Source organism: Tachysurus fulvidraco, chromosome 5 (genome assembly GCF_022655615.1).
Source record: "Tachysurus fulvidraco isolate hzauxx_2018 chromosome 5, HZAU_PFXX_2.0, whole genome shotgun sequence".
In the NCBI taxonomy this organism is placed as follows: Eukaryota; Metazoa; Chordata; class Actinopteri; order Siluriformes; family Bagridae; genus Tachysurus; species Tachysurus fulvidraco.
Window position 1 is genome coordinate 29385194 of NC_062522.1, and position 20199 is coordinate 29405392.

Sequence of the window (20199 nt, forward strand, 5' to 3'; positions counted from 1 at the left end):
GTCACTATAATCCCTCAGGAGCAACGGATCTGCTTCACGACGTTATAAACCTCTCCACAGAATTAGAAGAGAATGCAGATAGTTTTCTTCTGTCTTCTTATTAGTTGGACTTTTCCCTCAACCACAAATCTATCCACAAAAATAGAATAATTGTCATTAGGTATATAATTACACGTTTTGGATTTCCCAAGTTCACAAGATTCCGATTCTGACTAGCATCAATGTTGATTGGATATTTTTTACTTTTTCAACCCTGCATTATCAGATAACTACCGAATGTCTGTGGATAACAGACTTTCACACCCATAGGTTGTTCCTCAAAATGTGAATGTCAATTTAATGGACCCAAACCTGTTTCAACACCCCTGTGAAAAAAGTGAGTGAGACGTGGTGTGTTAAGCTTGGAGTAGAAGAACTCGAGTGACCTGCACAGTCCTAACCTCAACGCTATCGAATGCATCTTAAATTAATTAGAAAACTGCCTGTGCCTCCTTACAGAACATTTGAGGTTATTATATGAGCAAAACAGGAGTGGAAAAGATATTCAAAAACCACATATGGTCGTGATGGTCAGAAAAATAGATTAATAAAATAAAGGTTGCACATCACTGTATATTTATATATAGTACAGCTGGATTTTTATGGACCTGGAGTTTTATGTGAATTTATATATATATCTTATATATAAGCTTAATCTAACCTAGCAGTTGCGAAAAGACAGGCCAAGCTATTTAAGTTGGTCAACCATCTTTGCCAGTTGATACATGCAGCGATAAAGGAAGTAGTTTCTGAATTGCTGGCACTAATACTATATCGTCGACAAATTATTTGAAACAATGAGGCAATTTGAAACGTTTAAGAAATAAGAAAGTTGGAAAATATCTTGACTATCTTAACCACTCTCGCTGTGTTTTGGTAGTTGGTCAGGCCAAAATGGATTTTTAGTATTCAGTTTCTGACTACAACACTGCTTTTGCACTTTTTCCAGAGCTCATACCAGCACTAAAATGAAAATGGTCCACCAAATTGTGGTCCTAATGGACCCTTGTCCAGAAAAGGTAGAAGTGTGTATATTAACAGATGAGCTACATTCTGGAAAAAACAGGCAAATACAAATAGAGTATGTTGAAAAGCGTATCTGAAATATAACTCATAAGCTTTTGGTTTTGTTACAGAATTTCTGATTAAATTGTCCCTGAACAATGCCAGGGACTTTAAGACTAATTTTACACTCTCTCTTTTTGCTCTCTCTCTCTGCCTACTTGACGGTTTAGAGGTTCAAATTTCAAAGAGGCATGTCTTTGTTTAGTGTGCAAATTCTCTGCATGCCGCTTCGGTAATTATGAGTGCCTGCAGTCAAAGCTGTTTAAATGGCTAAATATAATCCTTCCCTTCCTACAGTCATCAAAGTCCTCTCTCTTTCCCCTGCTATAACATGCACTGCCTTCTGGTTGTTATGTGATTCATTTTCTACTTTTGTTTAAATGTAGCTAATGTCATTCTTCTAAGTGTTATTTAATAAGAAAATCTTCCAAGGAAACATTCTTTTTCAGTATCAGAACTTGTTGAAGATGTACTTTATGTAGAGGTGATCTGTTCCAAATCTTCTTAATGCAGCACAGACACAGTAGCAGTTAATTTAATGCAGCAATGCTAGAAACTAGAGTATAATTTCAGTAAACAATTTCTGGTATAATAAGCAAAGAAACACAATCACTGATCAACTTATGGGAAGACAAAGCAAATGTCTAACCTATAAAACTCATAATCAAAACTTATAATCTAACCTATAAAACTCAGCTAAATATCTTTTAATCAATTGTAAAAAGAATCGTAAGCCAAATGGTGGCCGTTAACTCAATAAGCAACATGTCAGGGCTGTATTTACTATTTTTAAGCAGATGTGAGATTCAGTCTGGATACCATGTTAGAGAAAGTATTCACTACACATGCGTCAGGTTGGACAAGTGACTGCCTCGAACAAAGTAAGATCAATGTTCACTTTAATATTGAACATAAGTTACAGTTCTTCACAGTAATGGTGTCATGCTGTCACACAGTACAAATGGTATAAACTTTGTACAATATGTGTACTTCATACTCTAATGTTCTGTAAAGCTGCTTGAAAAGCACTATACAAATATTTGAATCGACTCAAATGTAACAATGACAAAAAAAAAATTAAAAGAATGCACTTTGATAAATGGAAAATAAATATCTAATATTTCCAATATCTATTATATTTATAAGGTGTCTGAAGTCAGGAAATTCACAACACACTTTTTGTACATTCAAAATTGATGAGCCTAGGATAATGTCATTTTGTCTCAAACATGTTAAGATTTATATTGAAGTCAACACACTGTGGAAGGGTTTGAGGTAATTAATGCTCAAAACCAACTCATTTGTTACAAGTAGTGATACTGCCCTGCAATTTAGCCAGCTGAAGTTCAAAACTTACATACTACCCTTTCACCAAATCTTATGAAACACACACCCCTATACTGGTGTGGTTTAAAGAAACAGAAGTTGGTATCAGTTTCCTCATACTGTTCCCTTTATAGCATGTGAGCATTCTCGAGCTGATTATTCACCAGCAAGTCATGCAAAGTCACATTCATTTTTATCCCCTAAACTGTTTCATCCACTTTATTTCTCTGTAAAAATAAAAAGGACAACCCATAAAAGTTTAGAAGCTTTATTAGAAAACAGAAGACACACAGAAGCATAGTACACCATAAATTCACACCAAACACCAGAATTTAAATAAAGTTGAAGAATGCAGCTGAAGCTATGTACATGAAACAAGAGCAATATTCAGTGTAACATATCCACTGCTTGATACGAGGCCCCTTTCTGGACAATGTTGTTAAGAGGTGAAGTGAGAGAGTTAAAAGATGAATGACTGGGCTTTAGGTGTGTAACAGGTTTGTGCATAATCTACTTGTATCTACCTTAAGTACTACATGTTAACTATGCAACAATATCCTGTGACTATACAGGAATTTTAAGGGTGTGGGGAAACACTAGCACAGATACTCCTATAGAACCTTCCTGTGCCCTTCTTATAACAGTCAGGCCAATAATACAGACACCATCTTACGAAGAGCTGGGCTTAGACTTCTTTCGGTTTTTTGCTGACCGGACTTCTTCAAGGAGATCCTTTAGGTACTGGATCTCTCGACTGATAGTGTCTGCCTTTTCCGCCAACTCTCTATTTTTCTGCTCTAACTCAGAACACTCTGCGTTAATGATCTCCTGCTCCACCCGTTTCTTCTGTCTGTAGCGAGTAGCTGCTGTCTTATTCTGCTCCATTTTCTTCAGTTTCTTGTCTACTGTTTTGCTCGATCCTGATACAGTCTTTACTTTACCAGCAACTTTTTCAACTGTATCAGGGTCAGGCTTAGAGTAGGGTTTGGTTCTGGAGGAACCAATAAATTTGGGTGATGGAACAGGGCTCTGAACACGAGGAGGTGAACCAGATACAGATTCAATGCCACTGTCAGATTGATCTGAGGAAGAGTTGGAAATGCTTGGCTCTTCTTTGGTTGTAAGAACCACCACTATGTGGGCAGGGGAAAGGGAGAGCACAATACTGGGGGTTTGGCTGTCAGAACTGGCCTTGGGTGTGGTTCTCTCCATATCTGCAATGGAGATATCCACTTCACTGCCCAACTCTAGTGTAAATGCAGGAGATGGAGGAGCTGGCGAGACTGGCTCAGATTTAATCTCAACAACAGAATCAGGCTCATGTTGTATCTCTAACTCAACTGGTACATCTAGAGGGAAAGAAGGTATATTGAGCTCTTCTGGAACAGGTGTAGATGCTGATGGGAATGGGAGTGGAGCCAAATCCAGATCCATTTGGGACTCCAGGGATGCCAGAAGCTCCTCTGGAGAGCTGGGAGGCTCATCCAATTCGCAGGACCCAATGAGCGAGTCCAGGTCAAAATCACTGAGGTCGATCTTCTCAGTCATCCAGTCCATGCCTGAAAACGCATCCACTGTAACAGAAAGAGAATTGTTTATTTGTGTATGATCATTAAACATAAAACCATTTTGTTATCTGTAACTTATTCAACAGCTACTAGTGTGCTTTAGTGTTTTACAAGAACCTTCACCTTCTTTCTGATCTGCCCCAACGTGAGCATCAAACTGCTCACTGGCAGACAGCCATGGGAGCGGCACATCACACCCGCCTTTACATCCTAGAGGATCGGGGGCTGAGGGGGAAGAAAACGGGGAGGAGGTGTAAGAATCAGAGTATGAAGAGAAGGAGAGGGGCGATGAAGACCCCTCGGATAGAGCTCTCTCTTCATCTTCGTCCAGAAGGGGCCCAAAGGGGTCAGCCATCAGAGTCGAGGACCCCAAGAACAGGGTCCCCATTTCTTCCACACAAATCTGAGAGCTCAGAGTCATGGTGCTTGGTCAGACTCAAAAAGAACAGGAGTTCTGATGACGAGTCAAGAAGGGTTGATATGCTGTCAAATGCAGCAGTGCTGAGGGTGGTTGCCTCGAGGGACCTGAGAAGATAGAAAACACAGAATCGTCAGGGGGTAAGCTTTAACAAAAAACAACCAAATGTCTGGTTGTACTGCAAGGAGTATGTTACATATATAAAACAAGGACAATCTTGAAGGGAATGGGGAACTGTAGACTGAAGAAAATGGTTGATTAAACATGTTGGACTAATTCCAAAGTCTCTTCCCTTAAACAGAATGTAACCAAACAGTTGAAATACAGGTCCCTGAATAAAAGCACGGCCTAGATATTCATTTCACTTCCACTACTACAGAAACATTAATCAAGGCGGTGCTTAATGGGAAATCTTGTAGTAAAGCCTCGTTGTGAGCTGGAAATACCCGCCCTTCAAGTAAAACAAGACTTCTTAATATGGTCACAAACAGCCAGTAGCCACGCCCTCACTTCCGCTTAGAAGGAGTTGTGCCTTTGGCGCCCGCGCCATTTTCATAACAAAAGCACCCGATGTCATTTGTAGTAAAACGGGCGCCATTTTGAATGTGCCACGTTGCCTGGTCGACAACAATAGTAAACTTACCGTTTATCTTCATCCATCAAAATTTTGTGTGTTTTACACTACTATATCTATTAAATTTACTCGATAATTTATCAACATATTTAGATCCTTTTAACGATTACTATGAAAGGATGTCGAATGTGACGTACTAGTCTAACATTAGCGCCATTACTAATGAGCCCAGTTTTTTGCCTTTTATGGTATTTTTTTTATGTACATATCTACTTTTTTATTTTGACAAAATTAAAAGTCTAATATTTTTCAACAAACAACTGACACATAACTATGTAATTATTATGACATGACGTCCGATAACATATGGTTCAACCCCCGCTAATGTGTTGCGCTAACCGGACAATATAAACATGTTTTCTGTACGGAAATAAAGAAATTGTACTTACGCCATTTTGATAAATAGAGCCAGTGCAAATAGCCGTTGCACTGCAGGTGTTGCCGCTGCGAGTTTTCCGCTGCAAGCCGCTAAACTGCCATTTTGAGCAGAGGAGCCTTGTGCCCAAAACCTTATAACAATTGTGTGTCGCTAGGAAAAAGAACCGAGAAGCTGGTGTCACATGACATTATATACTGACCATCAACACCCGCCGATAACCTTCCGCTGTCGCGACACATCACTCCGCGCAAATTCACGCTTATATGATTGGTTCTATGAGTCATCAGGGTGTGGTTTGTTGTGCAGAAAAGTAGTTCCACAGACGCTTGTGAACACAATGACACAATGCGGATAAGACGCTTATGAACACAACGACACAATGTGGATAAGACGCTTGTGAACACAACGACACACTGTAAATAAAACGCTTGTGAACACAATGACACAATGTGGATAAGATGCTTGTGAACACAACGACACAATGTGGATAAGACGCTTGTGAACACAGTGACACAATGTGGATAAGACGCTTGTGAACACAGTGACACAATGTAAATAAAACGCTTGTGAACACAATGACACAATGCGGATAAGACGATTGTGAACACAACGAAACAATGTGGATAAGACGCTTGTGAACACAGTGACACAATGTAAATAAAACGCTTGTGAACACAATGACACAATGCGGATAAGACGATTGTGAACACAAAGACACAATGTGGATAAGACGCTTGTGAACACAATGACACAATGTGGATAAGATGCTTGTGAACACAATGAGGATAAGACACTTATGAACACAACGACACAATGTGGATAAGACGCTTGTGAACACAATGACACAATGTGGATAAGATGCTTGTGAACACAATGAGGATAAGACACTTATGAACACAACGACACAATGTGGATAAGACGCTTGTGAACACAATGACACAATGCGGATAAGACGCTTATGAACACAACGACACACTGTAAATAAAACGCTTGTGAACACAATGACACAATGCGGATAAGATGATTGTGAACACAACGACACAATGTGGATAAGACGCTTGTGAACACAGTGACACAATGTAAATAAAACGCTTGTGAACACAATGACACAATGCGGATAAGACGATTGTGAACACAACGACACAATGTGGATAAGACGCTTGTGAACACAAAGACACAATGAGGATAAGACGCTTGTGAACACAACAACACAATGTGGATAAGACGCTTGTGAACACAACGACTCAATGCGGATAAGACGCTCGTGAACACAATAAAACAATAAATATAACACTTTCACTTGACTCTGTTGCTACTAATATTCCCCATATGGCACATATTTGGTTTTACCTATTTTTAACCACATTTATGACCAAGTCTCACCACTGAAGTAGCTGAATGTTCAGCCTTCACCACTGAATATGGATGAATATAAACAGTAGAGTCATAGACAGTAAACAGTACAATGCTGCCCTCTGGGTACTTCTAGTAATAGCAACATCAGAATCAGAATCAGAATCAGAAAGAGCTTTATTGCCAGGCAAGCTCCACAGTGTAACAGAGTGACATATACTATATAGGCAAAATTGTATGTACACATGTACAGGTTGAAATGTGCAATTGAAATATACATTTACAAAAGTAGGCAATTTGTATGTACAGATGTGCAAGTGTGAAAATGTGCAATCGAGGTATACAATATACACAATTTGTATGTACAAGTGTGCAATTGTGAAATGTACAATTGAAGTAAACAGTATAGACAATTTGTATACAGATGTGCACGTATGAAATGTGCATAGACAATTGTATGTACAGATGTGCAAGTATGAAATATGCAATTGAAGTAAACATAGTACAAATGTGCAATGAAGTGTTGTGTGTTCCATGTGTGTTAAGTGTTCATCCGATGGATTGCCTGAGGGAAGAAACTGTTCCTGTGTCTGGTCCTTCTAGTGTTCAGGGCTCTGTAGCATTGACCAGATGGCAACAGTTCAAAGAGTGAGTGTGCTGGATGTGAGGGGTCCAGAGTGATTGACTTTGCCCTTTTGCTCACTCTGGAGAGGTACAGATCTTGGAGAGTGGGGAGAGTTGTGCCAATGATTCGCTCAACAGTCCAGACTACTCTCTGTAGTCTCCTGAGGTCAGATTTGGTAGCTGAGCTGAACCAAACAGTAATTGAGGTGCAGAGGATGGATTCGATGATGGCAATGTAGAACTGTTTCAGCAGATCCTGTGGCAGGTTGAACTTCTTCAGCTGGTGAAGGAAGTACAACCTCTGCTGGGCCTTTTTCACAATGGAGTCTATGTGAATGTCCCACTTCAGGTCCTGGGAGATTGTGGTTCCCAGGAATCTGAATGACTCCACTACTGTGACAGTGCTGTCCATGATGGTGAGTGGGGGGAGAGCAGGGGAAGTCCACTATCATCTCCACTGTCTTGAGCTTGTTCAGCTCCAGGTTGTTAAGGCTGCACCAGACAGCCAGCCGTTCAACCTCCAGTCTGTAAGCAGACTCGTCACCGTCCTGGATGAGACCGATCAGGAGGGCACGGAGAGCTGGGTTAATCTGGGATGGAGGAGTGATGGGATGATGGTGAGGCAGAGTTTATAATGGGAGTCTATGGGAAAAAAGGCCACTTTGAGACCCGGTACCAGAAGTACCGGTACTCGGATCGCTTAGAAATGTCATAGCACACCTCTCCTCAATGAGCCAGTCATTCATGGGTCTAGGACAAAAGCTGCGGGACAAGTTACACGCCGAAGTTTTGTCCAGAAGAGTATGCACAATAGTAAAAATGTTACTTTGCAAGCACCATTAATATGTATGCAGGATAATAAGAATGTTGCTTTGCAAGCACCATTTATTATTATTATTATTAGTAGTAGTAGTAGTAATAGTTGATGACATGTTACTGTAGTAGATGTAATTTATTTTATGGCACAGTATAGTAGTATTTCTTTTTATAGTCAGACACAAGATTTATCACAACAAATGTAAAATTATTTGTCATACAATACCAAATAACAAGAGCCAACAATGCTGGTTTTGGTTCCCATTTATTTCTTTCTGATTAATTCATGAGCAAACTTCGTAGCAATAGTCAGGTGCATAGTCAGGAGTGCAAATGAACAGAAATGATGTGTACTGGGTTATAGCAATTTTATATAAGTAATGAAAGTTGCTTTTTTACATGATAGTATGATGTTCATTTAAGTTCACAGGTTTAAAACAACATTCCCTTTTAAACATTTTAATAAACATTTTAATACATAAATGTAGTTTTACATTGTCTATATTGTTACTCAATTTTTTTAGTGCATTTTTTTCTGTCAGGTTTGGCCTCAAAATAAAATTTCCCTGTATGCCTTCATCACCACACGGAATTTAAAATATCTTATCTCTCTTTTTAATAACTAGTTATTTAAATAGCTGGAAGTTGGCATTCATGGTAATAATAATAATAATAATAATAATAATAATAATAATAATAATCTGCAAACACCCCAGACAGATAAAATAAAGGAACAAACTGGGTTTTTATATGTCATCAGAATTCATCGTTGTTTTAAATGCCATCAGCTGATCAAGGCTGGTCTCCATTTGCTTTGAGATCTTGCGGATTTGCTTGGCAAATTTGGTTTCTGAGCCTTTCTTCAGTTGCTTGGAGTCTTCTTTGTTGAAGTACATGTCCATGCCGAGCGCAAAGCCTTGGATCAGACCTGAGGACTTGCTGACTGCACCGATTGCTCCCACACTGTCTCCTAATTTATGTGCTATTCTAGCCATCTTCAATGATGTCCAATCCACCCCTTTCAATGTAGACAGATTGTATTTTTTCAGATCATCGATATGTGCACCAATAAAGGTAACACATTTCTCAAATTTCTCTATCTGTGTACAGTGGTCTTGCAGGATTGTTTCCACCTTCTTCCTGTCCATGTTGGTGTGGACTTTGTTGGTGATGGCAGCTGAGGCTCCAGTGACTCCTCCGGCTGCTGCAACTCCAACTCCAACTGCAGTCACTGCTAATGAAACCCCCCCAGTCACTGGGGCAAGTATGACACCTCCAACAGCAGCTGCAATTCCTACTGCACCTGCAGTGCCTCCGGTAATACCTGCTATCTTCACCCCCTTATGGACCTTGTCAATGCTATCGGCCACATCATTTAGTGCTATAATGTGACCCTGCAGATTTGCTCCTTGATCACAAATTAGGTGATCATATACTTTAAGAGCTTTTTTTAGATTTTTGGCTTTTCGTGTGAATGTTCTGAGGGAGAAATGGAGAAAGACAGGCAATGAGTGGAAGCTTCATCGAATTCAAGGGCCTGAATTTTTACAATCCAAATGTCAAGAAAAAAAGAAAAATGTATGAAATGGAATGAAAATGCCCATTCTAGACCAATAGCATAATGTCTTCAACAGTAACGTACGTCTAAACCATCAGTCATAATTCATAAAAGCATTCATGTCTTACAGTCACACTTACTTTGCATCATCTTCCTTTGTGTCAGTATAATTCTTCCAGGCTGAAAAGAAAGATGGTCAATATTCAATAGCAGACAGATTTTAATAAACTTAGATTTAATTTGAATTATGTCTAAAATGTGTATGAATATTTATGCTGGAAATGTTATGCATATTTAGAGATGATTTTGTGAAACGCAGAAACAAACAAAACATACAATGAGACTTGTCAATGGAGCAATGGGAAATAAGAGCTCAAATACGCAGACTAATTAAAAGAAGAGCTGCAAACAGATGAGAGTGATGATGATACATCAAGAAGACAACCAATGACAGGACAGGGGCAAGATATGAATTAAAACAAAATGCATATAGGCACATAAACAAACATACAAAAACCAGAGGCATCTCTGTTCACACTGACAGTCAGTATGTGCAGTGAGCAACGTAAGGGAAAATACATCAAAGTCAAAAAATAATCTGGGCTAGAAAATATGGACTGACGTGCTAGAATTGTACGTCAGAGTCACACGTAAGATAAACAGTGACACATGCCAATTTGAAACTCTACCTTGTGTGCAATGTTATTAAACTTACGTTCCTCTGAGTGCCACCACCCCATAATGTCTTCATTGTCCTATGAGAGGCAAAAACAAATGTAGATATACTACAGCACTAAGTCATATACTCGCATTGTGTATTTCTGATGAGATCTAAAATCTGTGCACGATTTTGGTGACGGTTTGACACACAGGTTCAATAGGAAATTGTGATATTGCTTAACAAATCAGTTAAGAAAATGAAATTGACTAGTTATTCCTAATATTATACAGATTTTCTATACAATTTATGAGAAATGGCTTTACGGAGTACGCAAATTTGATTGTGACACTTGACATTTAGCAACCTCTTTATCCTGCTGTCTCTGAGATGAGCTCTGCGCCGGAAGAGAAACACTTCTCTGATATAACATTTGAGAATCCATAATCCAATTCTGCTGAGTCGATACCTAAAAACACACGAAATTGTAAATAAAATAAAAAAAATCAGGAATGTTTTTTGAAATTTCTCTTTAAATTGTTATACAAAACTGTAAAAATCAAGGGGCTATATTCATGTGTAATCTGTCATCTACTCTTTTTTCATTATTAGACATCTGGATATCTATAGTGTATACACATTTCAAGTATTTGTCTGAGCTTATAGTGTAGGACTCACATTATTTCTAGCACTTGTATTCTTTCTCTGATCATTGGATTCGCCTGAAGTTTGACTTGTACTCTGCAGTGTCAGGGATCGGATGCCATCCGCTGCATTATTCTCCTTGAAATCCACATAAGAAACAAAAAAATGGTATAAATAAATAATATAATAAATAAATATTTTTTTCTAAAATAAAAAGAAAATGTTTTTTTTATTTGCTTAGATGTATTTACATCTATAAAATATTAAACATAACCAGATCATCATTACGCAGCTAATAAAATCATTAACCTGGCATTGAATTAAATATGAATTGCTGCTGTATAAGAAGAACAGAACACTTTGTGATGTGTTGTTATTGAAATAATAATAAAATAATAATTGTCACACCACCCCATCATTTATTATTTTCCTATTTCAAAATACCCCATTGTGGATTATTCCTTCCATATATAATTGTAATATATTATTGGGGTTTGTCATACTTAGACCAACTTTTTGTGTGTCTTTATTAATTTGTTATATGTAAATGAAAATAATGTCCCAGGTTACCTCCACAGTTAAGTCCTGTCCTCTATTCTTTCCAACATATTCAGGCTGAGAGTAGGAACGCACCATGCCAGGTAGAGCTTGCCCACCTGCTCGGACAATTTTGAGGACTTTAGGTGGAACTGGTGGTGGCTTCTTAATTTGGGTCATGGGCTATCACACCAACACAAAGATTTAGACTCTTATTTTCAATGGTAGCACAAGCTTGATATAGCCTTTAATAGTATCATTAATTGTTCAGCACCTGAAAATGCGAGCTGCACAAAGCAATTAAAATAAAAGTAATTAATAATATAACGTACCGTATCATCTGAGAATTCCTCTGAACATATGTCTTTTTGCTTTACCAAGTTTTCTCTCCTTTTTCTAGGTGCAGGAACAGGAGGCTGTGGAAAAGTTCAGATAGAAATAAAACGCCAGAGAAGGTGATTTACACAATGACAAAATAGCTATAATTGTATTTCACTATAGTTTGAAAAACATTGAGTCTTAAAGCATGCCTACTCTGCCAATTCACTGTACTGAACTGGTTTAAACGAAACTGTATATATCTAAATTGTAAAGGATAGAGAAAAGAGAAGAATAGAATAAGGAAAAATGCAAGTTTTTCCAGGATCAGAATTGTCTAGTCTTTTGCATATGCAAAACTAGATGGAATAAGAAATTAGTATTAATTTACTATTAATTTTGTTTGTTTACAAAATAGTTGAGTATTTGAGAATTGAGCTGAATTAGCATTTGTTCAATTAAATTTAACATTTTAATATCAAATTAAAATGTTAAATTTAATTGAACAAATGCTAATTCAGCTCAATTCTCAAATACTCAACTATTTTGTAAACAAAAAAAATTAATAGTAAATTAATACTAATTTCTTATTCCATCTAATGACTTGAGCTGAATTAGCATTTGTTCAATTAAATTTAACATTTTAATATCAAATTAAAATAAAAAATAAATGTAAATTTCATTCTTACCTTTTCCATTTTCAATAATGTTGTCGCTGGATCTAAAGACTTGCTACACTAGATACCATCTAGTGTGAGTGCTGAATGTTAACTGAGGTTTTCACACATGACAGACAGAAAATACTGCATGTAAATGCATTTATAGACCTGGAATGTAGACTCTCCTGTCAGTACTAATTTGCATTTGCAAGTCAGTATTCTGTCATACAGACATGGCATTGCACTTATTTAGACACTCAAAAACATCACTCCTGTTAATAACAGAAGCGTCTGAACGTAGCAACGAATAGTATGATTGAATAATTAAGGGAAAAAACACATTGGAGTGTGCTGTTATAGGAAAATAGTCAATGCCGGAGTGGTGTGATGCATGATTTCCCAATGCTAAGTATTATTATTAATTAGCAAGTTAAAGATTTAGCATACATTATATCGGTTGATAGTTATGCTACTGTTCTAGAAGGTCCATGAAACATTTTTTGCCCATGTTACCACTTACATTATAGCAGATACAAACATCCATTCTCTCACCAGCCTCAGCATCTCATTTTCTGAAGGTAATAAGAAACTGCAAAGCTCCCCCTGATGAAGACTCCATCCTGTTTCAGAAAGCTTAGCACATGATATGGGAGACTATGTCCAAAAAAGTTACATAAATGTCACAATATTAACAATTATTCATACACAGTCTTTTTTACATGGAACTGCAAACATGTAAATCTCTGTGCAAGTCTCTCAAAATCTCTGTGCATTAGACACACTAGACACCAGAACATATTAAAAACAGAGTAGCATTTAGTTAGTCATTGTGCCAACATGATGCTCTTCAATTTGTATTGATCATTGACTGGAACATAACCAAACTATACAGAATAATTAGCCTTAGTCATACAAGATTTGATTATATAAATTGAACATTTTTTATCATGCTTATGAAGTGTATTGGTGCTGATTTAGAATTTTGTTCCCGTTCCTATATCCTATACTAATAAATGCATTTCATTCATTCCTCTTAAGTAACCTCTTTAGCCTGATCAGTGTTGCTGTAACACCGGAACCCACTTATGCTAATAGATACATGATGTACAAAAGAAAAGAGGTTTAAAATACTGATCATTTGGAGTTGTAATACTTAGTTGTTTTTATTTAATAATATGTACTAGTTATATATAAGTGTAATGATTGTTTGAGAGGTTTGCATGTTGTACTCCACCCTACTTGTCAAAACAAAGAGAGGTGTGGACTTATCATGATTCATTATCATCATTATTACCAATTACTTTTCACTTTCAGTTAGGAACTGCATAGCATTCTCAATGAATAACAATCACGCAAAGCACATGAGTTTAATAATAGGAGTTTCTAAAGCTGTGAATGAAGCAGGTACTTGGATTGCGCTTACAGTACAACTTCATTTAAAGAAAGTTTGTTTGAGTGCTAATTTTGTATATCATAAATATGAGGATGAAATAGAAATGTAACACATTTAAAATGTTTTTTAATTTGTAAAAAGCAACAGTACAATAATTTAAATACACAAAAGGTTATAGCTATGCATTCAGTATATGCACTCAAGTACTGTAATAAAATGACTTTCCAAAGGTCAATTTTGCAAAGCGTATACTTGTTTTGAAGGTTAAGACATCAACCACACCTTTAAAAAGCTATGTTTTACATGAAACAGCACAAACCTGTTCTTTAGAGATGTTTCGTAACATCTCAGTAAAATATATTCAGACTAGACTATAGACTAATATAAACCCCCAAGTGTCTTAAACTGTACTGTATATATCAACCATCAGCCATAATTCATTTATTTTTGACACATATACATTACAGCAAGGTGAAATTCATTCTTCACATATCCCAACTTTGGAGGTTGGGGTCAGAGTGCAGGGTCAGACATGATACAGCCCCCCCGGAGCAGAGAGTGTTAAGGGCCTTGCTCAAGGGCCCAACAATTGCAGCTTGACAGTGCTGGGGCTTGAACCCTCCAATCAACAACCCAAAGCCTTAAGCACTTGAGCCACCACTAATCCATTCTCTTGAGAAATGTATATATGTAGCAAGGAGTTTTATGACATCTGGAAGGTGTTTTTTCAAGTTTGTTCAAAATGGTGATTTTGAAAATTGTTTTGGAAAGTGGAAAGTGTGTGATATCTAGACAATCGATAAATTGTGAGAAACACATAGCAAACATTGCTATGTGTTTGTTGTTTATGTTCTAGTTTTATTAAGTTGCTAACTGTACCATTAATGTTGAATTAAATCTGAAATTTTTCTCTCTGTGTTCAAGTCTAGCCTATGTATATCTGTTGTCTGAACAGAGAGTTGTGTTGTTTTGTATTAAATCCTCATAATATGCACTTAATTCAACATAAAAAAATTAATTGAATTCTGTCTTTCAAAATGGTTAACCATATGCTCTGGGGTTTCTCCATGGAACCAAACCAAAGACCTATTTTTAGCCTTCTACATTTAACTTTTGGCTAAGAGTATAATGTAGGGATTGAGTTTGGGAACCACTGCATGACAGCAGGTCGAACAGATGGAAACATTCATCAGATATATCTCTCTACTCACTCTATATGTAGCATATATATATCCTCCCATAGAATTCAACACAAGTTTTTAAATAAAGTCTAAATTTCATTCTTACACTTGCCATTTTCAGCAGTGTTGTTGCAGGATCCAAAGATTAACTGCACTAGATACCATCTAGCATGAATGGTGTACTGTAAGTGAACTGAGATTTTTGCTGAGAAATAAACTTATTAAACCTGATGGAATGTAGAATCTCCTGTCAGATATCTTAACTGTCATTACTACCATTTTCCCTTCACTTTCTATCAAGAGCTGATGCTCTGTCAACACAGTTGCTTAGATGTCAGTTACAACATCTAAATCTGTTTTTTTCCATTCTCTATTTCCTTTATTTTTTAGAGAGAGCGAGAGAGAACAAATCCCTAGTGCTAACTGTATATATGAGGGAAAATTAGAAATGAAAAATCTCAGCAGAGTTTTCTTTGAAATAGATCACTGAGTCAATAAGCTCGTCCACATAAGTCTACACAAGTTCATCTGTCACGCACACGCACACACACACACACACACGCACACGCACACGCACACGCACACACACACACACACACACACACACACACACACACACACACGCCAGGCAAGTCCTAGGTGCAGGAACACAAACTCATTTGTATATCAACAGAGAAATCTGTTCTTTATCTGTTTCTTTCACTATTTATGATGAATTGAACTATACACTTTGGCTTCACCAACCACTTCTCTTCTGCCTCAGATGCTTCAACTTTGTTGCAGATGTGTGTATGACTCATATTGTATGTAGCTGTTGGCAACATAGCAATACGTGAAGCTGGACAGATAGATGATGTCCGTATGCTTGATCCTTTATCAGACTGTTGAGGCCCAGTGTTTAAGATACTGGACCCCTGATATCTTTACTAATATCATCCCTTTATTAGTCCAGTGACTTATTGCATATTGGTTGTGTTTTGCTGTTCTGTAATCGCCTGTTTGACTATTTTCTACACTTTGTATAGACAGAAGAAGAGCTAAGTTATATTTCTATTTGTTATAATAAGAAAATATTTAATGTATTATACCTTCACTCAAGTATTAAGATTTAATTATATTAAAAAAAATACAGATCAAGTTAACCTGAATGAAAGTACATATAGTTTGCTACTTTCTTCCTCATTCATGTCAATATTTTATTGCAATTATTCAATTCCTACAGTACATGAAATTGAAGTGTCACAAAACTCACTTTAATACAGGTATGTTTATTTTGGAAGATATTAATCACTTCAGTCACTGACAGTAAATAGCATGGTCACAACAACACAACTTCTACTCTAAGTATCGTCCAGCAAAACCTTTAACCGCTAAAGTGCAAAAAGGTTACATCACATGTAACAGAAAAAAGTGCATTCATTCTACATAATTTCACATAAAAGATTTCATATAGAAACCAGCATTAAAAGAAATGCTCTGGAAACATACCAACCCAAAGACTCCACCAATCAACAAATTTGATTTGTTACTTGAAAATATACTTATAATCCTTCATTTTTATTATATAGTATATAGCAGCATTTCAAATTTCACTATTAAATGATATAATAGGACTATATGCTGTAATACCATCATACTATATCAATGACCCCTCCCAAATTATGTTCTATATGTCTGCAAATCTCACCACTGAGATTTCTGATCACTGATCAACACTGATTCAACACTGATCAGCTGATCAAGGCTGACTTGCACCTGCTTTATCAGCACAGAGATTTGTGTAGAAAATTTGGTTTCTGAGCCCCGTTTCAGCTTCTTGAGTTTTTCATTGTCGTCTTTGCAGAAACACGTATCCATACCCAGCACAAAGCCTTGGATCAGGCCTGAGCACTTACTGACTGCACTGATCACTCTTATGCTGTTTCCACCGTCTCTGTCATTCACCATTCTAACAACCTTTTCTGCTTTGGAATCCACCCCAATTGAAGCGGACAAATCGTGTTTATTCAGACATGCCATATTCAAGCTGATATACTTTAGACACCTCTCGATTTCCTCCATTTGTGTAGAGCAGACATTTAAGATTGTCTTCAGTTTCTTCCTGTTCACATTGGTGGGACGTTTCTTGGAAATAACAGCCCAGAATGCTGTAACTCCAAACCCAATTGTAGCCACTGCTAAGGAAGCCACTCGGGTCGTTGGGGCATATATGACAGCTCCGACAGCAGCCGTCAGTCCTATTGCCCCTAGAGTTCCTCTGGTTCTATCTGCTGTCTTCACCTCCTTATCAATGTTCTCCACCACTTCCTCTAGTTCTTTAATGTGACCCTGCAGAATCACTTCTTGTTTACATAGGAGGTAATCATACACATGTAGAGCTTTTATCAGATTTTCAGCTTTTTCTTTTAGGGACCTGGAGAGAGAAAGAGAAAGAGAGAACAGGGAACATGGACATTTTTTGTAGTATGTAATAGATTCCCAAGTGTCTTCATTCAGAAACATAATTTTTGACACTTACTTTGCATCAACTTGCTCTGCGTTAGGATGGTCAAGTTCCTTCCAGGCTGAAAATAAAAAAAGGGTTCATATCCAGGGTCAAACAGATGTTTCAGTGACATAATATATAGTTATAAATACATAAGGGCAGCTTCTGAGAATTTTATGTAGATATATATGAATAGCATATTTCAATGTGCGTGATCTTTCATCGTACAGTGCTGAAGGTTCTGTGTGCTTGTAAACTGAATAAGACTCCAATTGATGATATGCAGTTATTATAAGCAGCTTAAATTCTACCAGACAATACTTGAATAGAATTACAAAAATGCAAAAAAATCTGGTACATTTATTGTATATAATTCTAATATTCTTTTGTATGTTTTTCAACTTACGTTCCTCCGAATACCACCATTCCATGAAGTCTCCATTATCGTCCTAATAGACGGAAGAAAAATTATCCTTAAACACTGAAGATTTGTTAAAGTTGACATGAATTCTATATGGGAAATATGATTTGTGCATTATCATGGCGGCATACAAGATTGACACGGTTTTGACCGACATGCGACACCAAAAAATATACTTTACAATGTCAGTGCATCTTATTCTGACTCATATTTTGACATTTCCTGTTCTCACACCGATCAAAGGGTTTTTTTTTGTTTTGTTTTGTTAGCATTTTGTCATCAATGTCAGCATTAATGTCAGAAACAGGGAAGACTTCAGCACAATAGGACTTTTCTTTGGCTTCTTGCAGGACCCCTTTTTTGTCTTCAGAAGACAAATGACTTTGGTGAGAAGGTGCGCCTAGAAAAAGAAATCATTCCATCCACTGGTACCTGTACAGACAGCTCTTCTCCTCCACTCAGTTGCTCAGAATAAGAAATAGGACTTGAAGGCACCATGCCTGGTAAGCGTCGACCACCTGCTTTGATAATTCTGTCCAGTATGGATTTGTTTGGTGGTGGCTTCTTATCCCAATCCACAATCTATCACAGTAATAAGCATAGAAACAGCCATAAGACACAGTCATATGGAACAGAGAATAAATATTGTTGCCTTTTAATTCCCTTACACATTTATTATTAATAAACATTTAGATTTGTTTGGTTCTTATATTTTGCATGCGTTTCTGTACTCGTTCCTTGACGTTCCGTGAAGAAACTTTATGATAAAATGTTAAAATGACTACATTTAAATGCATACACATGCAAGAAAATCATGCAAGCCATTTTGACCGATACCTTCACAGTAAACTGCATTTATTTGCGTGAAGGAAGTATTTTGGTGAGCACTGGTATTACCATGTGCGAGATCTTTGAATAACTGAATCAGGTGCTGTGACATTACTGAGTTGCTGGACTGAGAATCTGTCCACAGATTTCCAGCAGTGCGGTGGTCCAAAAGATTTACACCAATGATGGGTAGAGAATGACTAACAGAAAGTGGTTAAAGAGGCTATTTTTGAGAAAATTTGTTTTCCAACACTCCCAAATGTAAATAAAATGATGAGATGCTAGTACTTAATGACTTCATATACAGTATCACTCATTTTGTTATTTCCATCAATCTCAGCATTTTCTGTACAGCTTTTCCTTCATACGGTCATGGAAAAATGGAGTCTATCCCAGGACATTTAGGGCGCAGGGTGGGGGACACCCTGGATGGGGAGCCAACCCATTTACACACTGCAGACAAGTTAGAGATGCCAAATAAACCTACAATTCATGTCTTTGGGCAGATGGAGGAACTGGAGGTTAAGCCCAGAAGAAAATGCAAACCCCATGCACAGAGGTGGGAATAAAACCTCTACCCTAATGGTGTGAGGCAAAATTGTTAAACTAAATTTTTTATGTCCTCTTGTGCTATTAATATTTACTTATATTAAATTTAACATTCTGAAAGTTTGAGTACATACTGTGTGTTAATACAATATATGGTTATTTGTAAGCCTTTTAGTACACTTATAGTCTTTTACATGCCTACCTTTGATGACCTTTCTATTCTGTTTAAGAATTGACCTGACACTAAAAATGGTGTAAAAGTATACAATTTAAAGATAAACTGTACAATAAATAAAAAATTCAAAGTTAAAACAGGAATTCCATTCACTGCTAATACTACTAACATTATAGTTTAGCAATATGTCATTGGCACTTGAATTACAAAAGCTTGAATGTTTATATTGTTAAACAAAATTTTGATTCTTACCTTTAACATTTCAACTGTGTTGCTGTCAGATCCTTAAACTTACACCTGACGCTGTCGAGTTTTGCGATGAAGTGTAAATGAATGCGATTGCTAGCCTTGAAACAAAACAGTTCCTTAAACTTGCTGTAATGTGGAATCTCGTCAGCTTTCTTTCAAATGACTGGCAAAACAATACGTATGCATTCATCAAACAAGTTCATCTAGTTGGATCCTATTACTAAGAACTAAAACATGACATGATGTGCTGTTATATAAAATAATTATGACCTGATGATGTGCTTTAGTCTTCTTAAACAACAGCAATTTGCCAATGGCAGA

At 37.0% G+C, this 20199-nt stretch overlaps 3 protein-coding genes across 3 annotated transcripts; all 3 read right to left on the bottom strand.

Moving 5' to 3' along the window:
* Positions 1-2682: 2682 nt before the first annotated feature.
* On the bottom strand, positions 2683-5593 carry atf4a (activating transcription factor 4a). The gene is made up of 3 exons (XM_027133505.2): positions 5440-5593; positions 4122-4523; positions 2683-4004 (listed from the first exon to the last, which is right to left on the bottom strand). The coding sequence occupies exons 2-3, from the start codon at positions 4417-4419 to the stop codon at positions 3100-3102; spliced, it is 1203 nt and encodes a 400-aa protein (XP_026989306.1). The 5' UTR covers positions 4420-4523; positions 5440-5593; the 3' UTR covers positions 2683-3099.
* A 2780-nt stretch (positions 5594-8373) lies between these two features.
* On the bottom strand, positions 8374-12720 carry LOC113634493 (apolipoprotein L3-like). Its single transcript, XM_027133502.2, has 8 exons — positions 12628-12720; positions 11953-12036; positions 11654-11803; positions 11117-11221; positions 10806-10907; positions 10496-10535; positions 9921-9960; positions 8374-9701 (listed from the first exon to the last, which is right to left on the bottom strand). Exons 1-8 carry the CDS (start codon positions 12634-12636, stop codon positions 8969-8971), a joined length of 1263 nt encoding a protein of 420 aa, XP_026989303.2. The 5' UTR covers positions 12637-12720; the 3' UTR covers positions 8374-8968.
* Positions 12721-16423: 3703 nt separating this feature from the next.
* On the bottom strand, positions 16424-20130 carry LOC113634507. The gene is made up of 5 exons (XM_027133518.2): positions 19882-20130; positions 18510-18659; positions 18063-18105; positions 17690-17735; positions 16424-17584 (listed from the first exon to the last, which is right to left on the bottom strand). Exons 1-5 carry the CDS (start codon positions 19888-19890, stop codon positions 16855-16857), a joined length of 978 nt encoding a protein of 325 aa, XP_026989319.2. The 5' UTR covers positions 19891-20130; the 3' UTR covers positions 16424-16854.
* Between the last annotated feature and the right edge of the window lie 69 nt (positions 20131-20199).

Bases quoted from the DNA above. Each gene is read 5' to 3' on its own strand.
- atf4a (XM_027133505.2), bottom strand. From the start codon at position 4,419: ATGACTCTGAGCTCTCAGATTTGTGTGGAAGAAATGGGGACCCTGTTC. The intron at 4,005-4,121 runs GTGAAGGTTCTT...TTTCTGTTACAG, and splicing joins TGGGGCAGATCAGAAAGAAG to TGGATGCGTTTTCAGGCATG.
- LOC113634507 (XM_027133518.2), bottom strand. The intron at 17,736-18,062 runs GTAAGTTGAAAA...TTTTATTTTCAG, and splicing joins ATGGTGGTATTCGGAGGAAC to CCTGGAAGGAACTTGACCAT. The intron at 17,585-17,689 runs GTAAGTGTCAAA...TTCTCTCTCCAG, and splicing joins GCAGAGCAAGTTGATGCAAA to GTCCCTAAAAGAAAAAGCTG.
- LOC113634493 (XM_027133502.2), bottom strand. The intron at 10,536-10,805 runs GTTGCTAAATGT...TGCCTCTCATAG, and splicing joins AGAGACAGCAGGATAAAGAG to GACAATGAAGACATTATGGG. The intron at 9,961-10,495 runs GTAAGTTTAATA...CTTTCTTTTCAG, and splicing joins GTGGTGGCACTCAGAGGAAC to CCTGGAAGAATTATACTGAC.